This window comes from Geospiza fortis, unplaced genomic scaffold (assembly GCF_000277835.1).
Source record: "Geospiza fortis unplaced genomic scaffold, GeoFor_1.0 scaffold195, whole genome shotgun sequence".
Taxonomy (NCBI): domain Eukaryota; kingdom Metazoa; phylum Chordata; class Aves; order Passeriformes; family Thraupidae; genus Geospiza; species Geospiza fortis.
Window position 1 is genome coordinate 1,727,898 of NW_005054324.1, and position 13,214 is coordinate 1,741,111.

Sequence of the window (13,214 nt, forward strand, 5' to 3'; positions counted from 1 at the left end):
ATTTTTTTCCTTCATAAAGAAATAGAAAATATTTTTTTTCAGTAAGTGCTGCTTTCATAGATAAGCATTAGCTAGTCCCAGTGGGCTATTCTAATGCTTTCTAACCTCTTCTTTCACTGATGTATATCCTGCAGCAGCAGTGCTCCAACTGTGAAGGACAGTTCCTTTTTAAAGAGAAAATGCCATGCTTTTACTGTTGCCAAGATTACTTATATAAGGAGATACAAAAAGCATCTCCCAAGGAGACATTAAAACCCAACTGCTAAATGTCACAGTGCCTCACCCTGTACTTCAGGGATGCTGAAGAATTAAAGTAATACAGGGTAAAGAAAATGACCAAATTTAAGAGTACAGCTGTGAAAAAGAATGGTGCTTTTACAAATTATTTCAATTTTTTTTTTTAATCTAGGACATGATCTCAATACAGTTTTTACTACTGTTGGCAGAAAATCTGAGAACACTTAAACACAAGTTTAAGTAGAGTAATTACTTAAGACTCAAGACTGTAAAATCTGCATCAGAATGGCAGTCCTCAAAGTGAGGTGTTGGTCTTCTGGGAAGCAGCATAATGAAGAAAAAATCTTTTGAACATTCTTTTTTTTTCCCTGCCTGCACAGCAGTGTGAAAAAGAGAGAAAAAAAAATCAGTAACAGTTTTAAATGAGCTAGGTATTTCACTTTCGCAGTTCAGAAGAGAAGCATACATCCTATAAGTGCACACAATATGTAATAGCAGATGATGTGGAACCTCAGTAAAACCATATGTTCTGCCTACAGAACCAGTTTTGGCAGTGACTTCATGCACAAGATTTTTTACAACATGAACCATTGGCCCAATCTCTCATAGATGCCCCAGCTGCACAGTGTACTTTCCAAGCAGTGTTTGTGAGGAGGTGATGTCTGGCAACACAGCCATTGAATACCATGTATGTCTGGCCTGAAGAGGGTGACTGCTCTCTTTTTAGTAGAAGAAAACACAGACCCTGATTAAATTAATTCTTTTAGCTTACTTGTAAAAGAATTACTTCTTCCACCTTCTGGAAATATGAATTATATAATTATGAATTCTCCTTCAAAGTTAAGAAGAGTTTAAGTGATATTAATGAGGAAATAAATAAAAGAATTTGCAGTGTTTCTAAAATCTCAGTAAAATACAATTAGGCAAGGCTAAAAATAGTGTACTATGCTATAGACTTAGGGACAAAAATAGTAAATATACCCTTTTATTCTAAAGTACTAGTTAAAGAACACAAAGATAGCTGGCACAGTACTGATGGTAATAAAGGATAAAAAATTTGCTATCTCCTATCCTATACCTGTCATTATGAATGACAGAACATTTCTACCTGTGAAAGGAAGAATGGATATTTTTGGCAAATGTTCCTGACATGTTACATTCTGCCCAGATTTAAATCATAGTTCAAGCTATAGAACAAGGAATTCAGAATTGATTTAAAATTACTAAACTGTCTAAAACACATAACTGATAAGTCTGTCAGGGGACTAGGACATTGGGATGAAATTTTCTTTTTTATAGAACGGCTTTTCACCCAGCTGGCTTCCCAGCAGACATTAGACAGTGTGTAGTGGAATGGCCCCTTGGGCATTTATGGGGAATCTCTGCCCATGAAAACATTCACAGCTCTTGATGAAGCCAAGAAAGACCTGCATTTCTAAAATAACTGTATTTCTATAAAGCTAAGATTTCTGAAGACAAAGGTACCATCAAACACCAATTAAAATAACTGCATGGTCATTGTGGGATTTACTATTGTCAGTCAGACGGGGAGAAAATTGTCAGCGTGATTCAAGCCTGATTGAAAACTGTCAGCCTGATTCTTCCTGTTTGTATCACCAAAAAGAGCTGGCATATATATAGATGAACATGATGGTGACCATGCTTTTGCATCTTGCACAGTAGTTGAGATGGAAATAAGAATTGATAGGCTTGTGCATTATCATGCTTTTTAGAACTTCTGTCACAGTTGTTTTTCAAGATGCTGAGATATAAACTATGATCCCAGTATTCCCTTGCATTTGCTTCCACATATAAAATCTGCCTAACAGCATTTCAATTGGGATTGAAGAGCAAAAAGGAATTGTATCGCATACGTCAAGGAGAAGCACTTTTCAGAAAGAATATAAAAGCAGTAAAACAAAGATGTACAAAGGGTTTTCCACAATACCACTAAACAGAAATCTATTTGTGAGAATACAGATTAGAGAACAAATGTTGTTTACAGGAACAAGCTTTTGTAAAACAAGGAATCTAATTAATTCATTAGTAGGACTGGGGCACTTAGGTACCTGAATGTAAAGGGAAGTCATGTCTTCTTCAAGTAAGGAACTGAAACTTTTTTCCTGAACAGGAGAAAAATAGGACATTTTGAAGACTCTAGGGCTGCCAGCATGAACAACATTCCCCGACAGTATGTTAGGAATTACAGCCTCTACAGAATGGACTTTAATGTTAACCCAAACAAGCTGTGTGTTGGAGGTCAAGAAGCAGATAGAGAAGAGAAACTTGACAAAATCAGAGTTAGGCTTGCAAATGGCTCAAAAGCTGGATAAATACTTGATCTTAATTTTCACTAAAAAGGCAGTGTTTAATCTGTGGACTTAAAAGTGGAACAGAAGGTGGAAATGGGATTTATAATATCTGAGGTAGAAATTACATGCAAACCAGCTAGAATCCTGGTCTCCCTAAATTGTACAGTTTGTGGAGGGACACACACCTGTGAAAACCTGTGAGTCAGTCCATCTAAAATCAGAATCTTCAGCTAGGGGTGATTTGGTTCTGCAGCTGGACATTTCCCTGAAACACGTGCAACCAGACTGGAACAATGCCATCCATACCAGGTAGAGCAGGCCTCACACCCAAGTACTGAGGAAGAACTGGCTGAGAAGCTGGAAATCTTATAATGGCCACCTCAAATAAATAAACAAGCAGGCAGTGGTGGTGGCATGTGACAAATAACAACTGTCAATTTTTTGTTGAGAAGGAGAAATGAGAAGTCATTAATACCACCATCAGTTTGTTAGTGTGATAGCAACAGTCTTTAGAAACTATTTTTAAGAATTAATTAAAAATGTGATGCTTATCGATTAGAATTACTTAGGTTTGGTGACATTACGGTTGCATCACACTATCCTCATAACTGTGAGTGATGATTTATTTTCCTGACACAAGTAATGTAATAGATCTCATTTGCCTTCAGGAAAGCATTGATTATGGCTCTGTTTCAGGAATTACATAAATGAAAGATATCAGGATTATTACAAGAACTGTAAACCATTTAATGAGTTGGTCAGAAAGGAAATGTCATTAAGCTGTAAGTATTAACCTGTAGGGAGGCTACTCAACAAAGATTAGATTGCTGACTGAGCTCATTGTAATCTTTTTTAAATGCTCTCAACAAAGTAAAAGAGTGTTGAAGAAATCCACCAATGACACAAAGCTGAAAGGCAGTGTTGGTATAAATGATCCTGGGACTTTAAATATATTAGGTGACCTCAAATGGCAGATATTAAATAGATTTCAGTAACAAAAGTGCAAAGGCTTAGACTTAGGGACTGCTAAGAGTAACCTCAGTTGTAAGTGAGGATCTTGGTTAGAAATGGCTAAAATGAAGGAAAGCTTGGCTGACCACCCCTCACTCAAAGGCTGACTGTAAGATGTGACTGTGAAGAAAATAGGGTATGATCCTAGAATGTGTTAATGCAAATATTCCTAGTATAGATAGGGAAGCAACAATTCATTTGTATAATGTCCTGGTAAAATATCATCCAAAATGCTATGTGTATTCTGGTCAGACAGGAAGGCTTGATTTGAACTGGGGCGTTTGGAGAACATATATTAAGAGGCTTAACCTGGATTTTCTTTAGTCCTGGAGAACAAAGGTGTCCCTCTATAAATGAATGGGGAAAGCAGCTAGCAAAAGGAGCTCTTCAGATTTTAAAATTTAAAAAGTTATAACAGCAAACTTGTCCATAAGGTAAGAAATATGTTTTCTGACCACCTGAGCAGTAAAGATGTAGTGAAGGAGATTAATTATTCATTGACCCTTGATCCATTTAATAAAAAGATCAAGAGAATCCTTTCTAGTCCCACGTTCCTTTGAAAATGCTCCAAGACTGCTACTAGCACTTCAGTCTAAAGTTCATGAACTACAAGACTTTATTATTTCACCTAATATATATAATTACTGATAAAAAGTTCATTATCATGGAACTTCCTAGAATTTTTTTTAAACTATAATTGCTCATAAGTATTCAAATGTTACTGTTTAATGATTGTTCCTTTTTTACTTAATGCTACTGCTTTGCACTTTTCAAATCCCATGCAGTCTACCGATCTTTGGAGGTCAGTCATTATTCAAAGAACTTCACATTTTGGACAACCTCAAACCTTCCTGTAGGAAAGAGTTTAAGTGACCCATGTTGTTTTCATGATTATACTTTGTTTTCCTAGATAAAAGTCATCACTTTTCAAAATACAATTTTTAAGGTAGAAAGAGCTACTATGTCCATTTAAAAAGGAAGCAAGAGGAATCACATGTTGGACCAAAGTCAGTTGTACAAATGCAATGGAATCTACAGCTCTAGATGAGAACCAGCCGATCTTTGAAGATTATATTATATGGTTCAATAAAGTTTTGGGTTACTCATGACAGTAGCTTACAAAGAAAAAAGATTCACTGTTCCGGCTAGGAATTAGGAGCAATTTCATTTCATTTGTTTTGATAGTTTAGTATGAATTACAACTAGAATACTGTTTGTTTTGATTTGCAGATGCGGTCTGTCGGACGAATATTTAAATTCATTGACATGCCAACAGAAGAGACAAAAAGCATTAAGCCACAGAAGAATAATCAGTTTTCAGATGCCCTTGTAATTGAAAATAGGCATGTGAAGGAAGAGAAGAATTGGCCATCTGGGGGCCAAATGACTGTGAAAGACCTTACAGCCAAATACAGTGAAGGTGGACCTGCTGTACTAGAAAACATTTCCTTTTCAATAAGTTCAGGGCAGAGGGTAAGACACGGTTTTATTGTGGTTATTTCTGACTTCTATTAAGCTTAAGTATAAAATTGTCATAAACCTATTTGATGACCAAAGAGGATTTTGAGTCCCGTAAGATTTTCTAAATGAAAGTGTTGCAAACCAAAATATCTTATAAACTAACTGAAGAACAGAAATGACTTAGGATAAAATACATGTGCAACAGTTTCCCAACCTCTATTCCTGTGCCTGAAATTCTCCTGCTGTGGAGAGGGAAGCTTGCTGATGAATGCAGGTGCTGGGGACAGGCTGACCCGATGGGGCAGGGCACAGAAGAATACAGGGTGCTGTGCCAAGGGTAACGCACCGCTGGCTCCGGCCGCCGGAGGGTGGAGGTGCCGCCTCGCCCATGCCATGAGCGCTCTGTGCCACCCTGAATTATTGTACTGCACACCATAAACAGCTCTATTCTTACAGGATTGACAAAACTCTCTAATCCTCATGTCTGTTTGGGGCTGTGTTTAAGAAAGGGCTTTAGCTTCAGGACAGCATTTAGATAGAAGTTTAACACTTTCCTTCAAGTTCATTTTAAAGGCCCATCCTTGGTGGAATGGGAAGAAAGGCTTGTGATTTCCTGAGCTGAAGGCCTGCCTACAGAGGAAGAGAAGATTTTAACTGTCCCATGTAAATGAGAAAACAGGTTCAGTGACAGCTCCCTGGCCTTGACATGAGGCACATATTCACTCCTAATTTGGATAGCACCAGTCTTTGCCAGGTTTTTTTAGCTTTGTCTTGGTTTTCACGAACTGAATGTTTCATCTACTAGGTTTGAGGGCACCAAATTTTGAACCCAGAGTTCCTTTAGCACCATCCTGAAGGCAATCTGCCTTTGAAAGAGAGATAGATACCTGTGACTCCTGGAACACTGAGATACAGGTGCTGCTGCAGCCTGGTCGATTTTCCTTCTATAGGATGCCTTGAAGCAGTAGAGTAAGGAAAATGAAAGACACTTTTGTACTGTACAGAGAGGGGGGAGAGCAGTAAAAACAATAATCCTTTTCTCAAAGGCTGTGATTCAAGTTTGGTGATCAACCCTGGACTCAGATGCTCCTTAAACTGGAAAGAATTTGTCTCTACTGCATAGGTAGTACACCAAGAAGGAAATGGGAGTTCTCCTCTGCTGAGGGATGGAATAATCATCTAGTCCCACTGCCTTAGCACTTAATAGCTGTCCAGAAGTTAAAGTGTATTATCAAGGCCCTTAAGACGTTCACTCATCACAGGACATTCCTTTCAGCCCCTTCACCAGCTTTGTTGCCCTCCTCTGGATGCATTCGCTCCCCTCCACATTCTCCTTAAACTGTGGAGCCCAGCACTGCACACAGCACTCACAATGAGGCTGCTCCACAGCTGAATAGAGTGGGATAATCGCCCCTTTTGCCCAGCTGGTGCTGATGCTGTGTTTGATCAGCTCAGGATGGGGTTTGCCCTCTTGGCTGCCTGGGCTCACACTCATCTTGATCCTGCTGGCAGCAGCCCCCTCAGATCCCTCTCTGCAGGGCTGCTCTGCAGCCACTCCTCTCCCAGTTTATACTTGTGCCTGGCATTGCTCCATCCCAGGTGCAGAATCTGACATTTGGATTGTTCAATTGCAGTTAAATACTGCTCAGTGTTCCAAACTAATAGATTTCTCTGCAAGGCCTCGAGTCCTCAAGAGAGTCAACAGCATTTCCCAGTTTGGTGTCATCAGCAGCTTTGCTCATGGTGCATTTGACTCCTGCGTCCAGATCGTTGCTGAATACATGGAAGAGAACTGTCCCTAGGATTGAGCCCTGAGGTGTACTGCTAATGGCAGTCACCAGCCAGACGTAGCCCCATTCACTACAAGCCTCCAGCCATTCTTCAGTATGGTCACACTACAAAAACAGCCCACACTCAGACAGGACACTGTTAGCTGTGTAAACCCAATGTTGGAAAAACGGCATCTTGGAGTTTTTTGGTGGTTACTGTAAATATTTGGTTTTTCTGGCAATAGGTCAGCTCCCCTACAAGGGAAACACAACTTTTAAAAAATCCCAAAACCTATATTAGTATGTTTCTTCACACCCTAGAGATAAGAAAAATCAGCAGCAACTGGGCAGGTTGAGGACTTGCACAGATGCTTAGAGGTGTCCAATGGGATGATGTCTGCTGTAACCACTGCCTCTGCCCCAAGCTACCCCACTCATCAGAGTTAGGCCCTTTATTTTCAATCATATGAGAATGTAGTAGCTTACTAGGGTGATCCAAATGGACTCCCTACTTAGTTTTTGGGTTTTGGATGTGCTTTTGCTGATGAGGGCTTCACGGCAAAGTAAAGGGAAAAGGCACAAAGAGCTGGGCTGATCAGTGCAAGATAATAGACAAGCAAATTTCTGTTCTTCAGCTAAGGGTAGGCTAAAATATTTTTCATCTAGTTAATTCTAAAAAAACAAAGAATAGTCTCCCCAGTGTTTGATTCCTCCTTTGCTGTAGGCTTTTATCATTCCCACATAAATGATGTTTGCTATCCCATTGAGATCCATCTGGACTGTTCTTCACTTCTGAGACCTCTAAGGCTTTTGCCTTAGTCTGTGAAGAGTATTAAATGTTTGCTTGTATGATTTGCATTGCAGGTGGGCCTTTTAGGAAGAACAGGTTCAGGAAAAAGCACTTTACTTTTTGCATTTTTAAGACTACTGAATACAGAAGGGGATATCCAGATTGACGGAGTCTCCTGGAACACGGTCAGCGTGCAGCAATGGAGAAAAGCATTTGGAGTGATTCCTCAGGTAATGAGATTATTGAATATTTTTGTGCCTTTATTTTCATTGGTTCTATATCTGTATGTACATGTATGCTTTTAAGATGTTTGTTATTGTATGCTGAGAAAAAAACAAAAATGGATTTTGTGAAAAGTGGCATGGATGGGTGGAAGGAGGCAATGATTCACAGCAGACTTTGCATTTTTAGGGTTTCTCTGCCTCTGCCACAAGAACTCTTCTAGAAATGGGAAGGTACAGCAGGCTCAGACAGAAGTGTTTCCAGCCTGCCTATCCCTGCCTCTCTGAGACAGTTTGCATTTTGATTCAGGATAAGATAGTGAAGAAGGAAAAAAAAAATACAGTCAGTGTTCTCAGCTACTGTTTTCTGAAGCTCTACATCACATATTATGGTTAACATGTGGACACTGCACATTGTGTGTATTCCCTGGCAGATTGGTAGGAAACATGTAAACCTAGGGCTTCTGAGTCTCTTGCCAATGTTCCTGCCACTGGACAGCATCTTGTATCAGTTACAGCTCTGGAGTATTTGTCTGAAAAACGAACATTATTGTCTGCATACAGTAAAACTAAAATGTGATTGCTCACGGTAAGGGTACAAATGAAAACTGATGGAACGAATGGCAGAATTTTAACTCTTTATACTTTTGATGTCTATCCTTACCAGCAACACTGATACGTGACTAACACATATTGACCATCTCTTCTTTGACAGTTATACATCAGATAGTTCTTCAGTTTCCAAACATACCCAATGTCTTCCATAACAGTATTCATTCCTTTGGAAGTCCTGTGACTGTGGCAGAGTAATTCAATTAACACTTGATGGCAATCTTACCAGTGAGTCACCTGTTGTATCAGGCGGCAGTGGGAGACCAACTGCAGGTCAGCCTGCCACACTGTGAGGGGCCATGCAGCCTGTCCTGCCTTTATCCATCCATCCATCCTTGAGGGTGGCTACTAGCCCCAGAGACTGAAAAATATGGTTTGATCTCCAGTCACCTTGGATGACCTGCTCCTTGACACAATCACAAAGGAGTCGGCCAACTAAGGTGCCCAAGCAGCCCCTTTTAACTGTCAAACCCTAATTGTGCAATTCCCCATCCTGTCCCCACAGTAAAGCTGTTTCCATCTTGTTGCTGTAAAGATTTGATTTGGTCCCTGATAGTTTCCCATCTGAGAGAGGTGGTTTTTGTCTTAGAAGGATGGTGATTGTACATGTAGTATAAAGCTGTTGTTGCAGTAACTACATGAGGCACTTTAAAATAGTTGGAGAGACTCTGGGACAGCCAGACAGTTAAACATAAAAATGTCCTAAGTTTTACAGCTGTCTCTGTTAAAAGACACTGAAATATTCATGCTGGAAGAAAAATGGCCTTGATTTTGGAAACACAAGGAGGACTCAGATTTCAGTTTTTCTATGGGATGATCAGTTTTGATAGCTTCCTTTCAAATATGTTATTCCATGCTAGCCCAAGTGCCATTTATTTAGAGTAGCCATACAAAGCAGGTGCAACTCTCTTTTCTTTGTGCATTTCATGCTCTGAAATTTTCTAGAGGCAGCAATTTTTTAGCACTTCGACCTTGTCAGAACAGACCTTTTCTTCCCTGCCACATTACACCCTTGACAAACCAAGCCTAACAGAGCAGTGTTGAGTCCACATGTTGCATTCATTTCTTACCTGAGCTCTGCCAGTCACACACTGCCTGCAGAGCTGAGGCTTGCTTGGCAAGCTGCCACTTGATAACTGACCTCTTGTCACCACTTCTGTCCTCTCTTCAACATTTTCATATCTACCTATTCCTTTAAACTTTTATTTCTTTATTACAGCTGGTTCAGTTCTGCAGAGTGATTGTTGCTTGCAAGTATGAAAGAATTCAGATCCTCCATTCAGATCTGAAAAAATTCAGATCCCTCATTCAGATCAAGGCAGCTGTGCAGTGAATTGCATGTGCAGCTGCTTGTATTTAGTTTAGAGGACAGGTATATTATACAGCTTTCTTCTGAAGCATGGCTGTATAGCATGAAGGATGCTTTTACCAGTAAGGTATGTCTGCACTGGAAAATTTTCTTGTACAGCCAAGTACACATTTCTGTATTGGGAGGGGCTTCCTTATCTCTCTCATAGTCATCTCTTTGTTCTTAGCCTTTTGCCCTTTGGGATGTGGTTGCCCACCAGAATTTCTGTGTTCCATCTCCAGCTGTCCTTGGGAATGCATGGACTGAGAAGTAATCTGAATGCTTGGTAACAAGCAGTCTCATTGTCCCAGTGAAAATATGAGGGATAATTCTCATAGCTGAGCACTCACTATAGAGTCACTAATGGTATAGAAAATATCATTCTGCAGCCATCAGCAAAATGCAATAGACATTTATTACATGACCATATAACTTGCCCTTTTGCTAGTGAGGTGCAGTGTTAGTTCATTGTTAAAATTACACATTTAGTTCACATTTGGAAGTCCCTGATACATGGATCAATGCCAAATAATCCCAGCCCTCCATTCTCTGTAAGGTCATGAGAGTTGCCAGCCTGTTTGCATGCTTCAGCTCACAGCACTTGTCCCAAAGCCTTGGCAAAGAACTGCACATTATGCCTCAAAAGTTCCCACATTCAGAACAAAATGAAGTTTTCAGCAGCACTTTCCCAGCAGGAAAGAGAAATTGCATATGCCACCCTGCTTTTCCCAGCTGAACAAAGGGAGGCTTTTGTTCTTTGCCATTCACCTAAAGCTTCAGAATGGAAAAAAAAGTTGCCTTTCCTTTCCTGGGAGGCTCTCCTACAGCAACACCTGGATATTCACTGTCTCCAGGAGAGGCTTCGCCAACAAAAGGAGAATGGAGCTCTACCTGAGGCATGCCATGCTTCCTCCTGAAAATTTTCCAACACTCTCCTTCTCTTCCTTAACCCTAAGTTTCCCAATTTAGTAGAAAATAAGTGCTTTTCCTCTGTGGGAACCTCACTAAAGCATAACCACATGGCACACACAGAGTCCTAAGACTCTGCTGTCTGCTCCATACAGGCCGTGGTGGAATGGCCTGCAGGGTGGCCAGGGATCACACTGAGCAGAAGCAAAGGTAAACCCCTTGTTTCTTTCAGTATCTCAAATCTGGCTGTCATGCCTTGTAGATGGTTAAATCATATAAAACATATTTCCTGAAGCACCCACAAGGAAGTTCCTTGCTGCAGCTTCTCACATGGCTGGGCTGCTGAAGCCCAGCCTGCCCAACACTGCTCCTGCAGGCTGTTTGCCATTCTCCCAGAAACAATTGATCCACTGACACCAGGCTCTACTTTTGCACCCATTATCTCTTCCTGGACAGGCCTTTCTGATAATTCTTCTGCAGGTATTTGCCCACCATATTTCCAGAGTGAGGATTTCCAGCTAAATTTGGTTTCAACACAGTAAGGCTTTTATGCCTGGGTCCTCATGCAGATTGCATCCTGAAGTATTTAACGGAGTCAGATTGAGGACATGCCTTCAGAAATTTGTGTTTGAGGGGAGAACAGGAGACCTGCAGTTGATTTCCAGTTAAAACAAGTGATGAGAGACCTGAGACCCACGAGGTGCTGCTAGCTCTGAGGAAGGGTATGACTTCTGATGATTTATTTAGTGTTATTCCATGTATCCTGGTGGATCTCACAGTTTTCTACATGTAAATACTCCATGTAGAGTTTAAATCAACCTTAACACAGAGAACAGGTTTTCTAGAGTTTGCAGGACTGCCAGCTGACAAAAAAAAATTTGCTTTGCTCCTTTATTTTACTGAAGTGAAATTTTGCAACTTTTATCTTTGTAGTTCCAGTTTGTCAGCAGCTGTCACATTCTGCTCATTGTATATGTCTGTCTGTCTGTCTGTCTGTCTCCAGCACTATTTCTCATACCCTTCAGGCCTGCTTACTTTTGGAGGTCATCATGGCTGCTTTTGGTATGCCAGCACACTCCTGCCTGGTGCAGCTGCTCAGCAGGGCCACTTCCCAAGGTGCTCCCACAGAGGGTCCTGCAGGGCACTGGGATGAGGCAGCATCACCATAGCAGGAAGTGCCTGCTGCATCAGAGCCATGCACAGAGCAACTGGGGGTGTTAATTAACAGCCCCACATGCTCATGCTCATTCTGGGCAGCATACAGGTTGAACCCACATATCATGGGTTCAGTGTTGCCAGGAGCACAGCACTTGTATTTACCAGAAAGCTCTATGGGACAGAGATGTTTTGGCATCTTCAAGGGAGAATGTTACAGAACTGGTCCCAGAAACCCTTCAGGTTTTTATTGTTTCTACACTCTTATTCTTATGTCAGTGTAAAGTCCCTAAAGGGACACCTATGAAAACAAATCCTCTAACTTTGCATCTAGTGCTAAAGCATTCACACAGTAACTTGATTTTACTTCATGTTGATATTGCTGCTATAACACAGGCAAAGCAGAGGAGGCTACAAGGGGGTCATGCTGTTGTTACTCCTAACTTCTCTGTGCATGGAGCTGCTACCTGGTTCCAGGTGATGTTACATTTGTCCTCCAGCCCTGGGACATGTGGGGAGAAGGGTCCATGGGTCCTGCTGAGGACCTGCACACAGGTTGCAGCAGCAGCTACTCACAGCCAGGATACTCTTACTCCTTAGCAGCCTCTTGTCAGCTGATCCTTAACTCTTCTGTAAGCATTTCCTTAGGTACTCTGGGGTCTTGATTCTCCACATAACACATAAATTGCTTAGGAATCTTATTGCCACACACACCAATACACAGAAGCTGTAGCCACTAATGGAGATAAATGCCCTTCAGAAGGGTTGATTTGCAATATTTGGGGTGGTCAGAACATAAATATGACCATATTTATGTTTCTGAATGTTTTGCTTGTGGGTGGATGTCAGGTCTAAGAAACTGTTTGTTGTATAGTCAGGTCTAAGAAACTGTTTGTTGTATAATCACACCCACTGTCATCCTGTGGGAATTTGAACAAGTGACCAAGAAGGAAATTATTCCAGATTTGCTGCGAGTCTAACCAGCCGTCCATTCACTCTTCCAATGTTCTCCTTATTTCTACTTCTTCCATATTTATGAACAATGTAAGTCCTTCATATTCACTTTTGGGTGTTTCTGTTTCACTTTAGACTTCAAGTTTTTAAGAATGTGGAGAGATTTGTTTCTGCTTCTCTTCAAGCAGACCCTTAACTGCCCAGGTGACTTATATGGTATTTACTTAAATGAACCCTATATGGTTTCTAATGGAAGAAGGTGTTGAAATGGAGAGAGAAGTGCCAGAATTCAGGACAATGAAATATTTACTTTGTGGGGATTAAAAACCAACCCTGCTTTTGGGAATAGCTTGCTTTTAGTGCCCTGCTTCTTGAAAGCACAGTTATTAGAAATAGCAGCAGCTTCAGAGGAAAGTTGTACCCCTTATTGCTCTG

The 13,214-nt window shown here is 40.8% G+C and overlaps 1 protein-coding gene across 1 annotated transcript in view; it reads left to right on the top strand.

Moving 5' to 3' along the window:
- Nucleotides 1-13,214, top strand: part of CFTR (CF transmembrane conductance regulator) — an 87,071-nt gene that overhangs the window by 66,817 nt on the left and 7,040 nt on the right. The window contains exons 24-25 of the mRNA XM_014306968.2: nucleotides 4,791-5,033; nucleotides 7,655-7,810. Coding sequence (XP_014162443.1) covers nucleotides 4,791-5,033; nucleotides 7,655-7,810 — 399 coding nt within the window. The remainder of the gene's footprint in view (nucleotides 1-4,790; nucleotides 5,034-7,654; nucleotides 7,811-13,214) is intronic.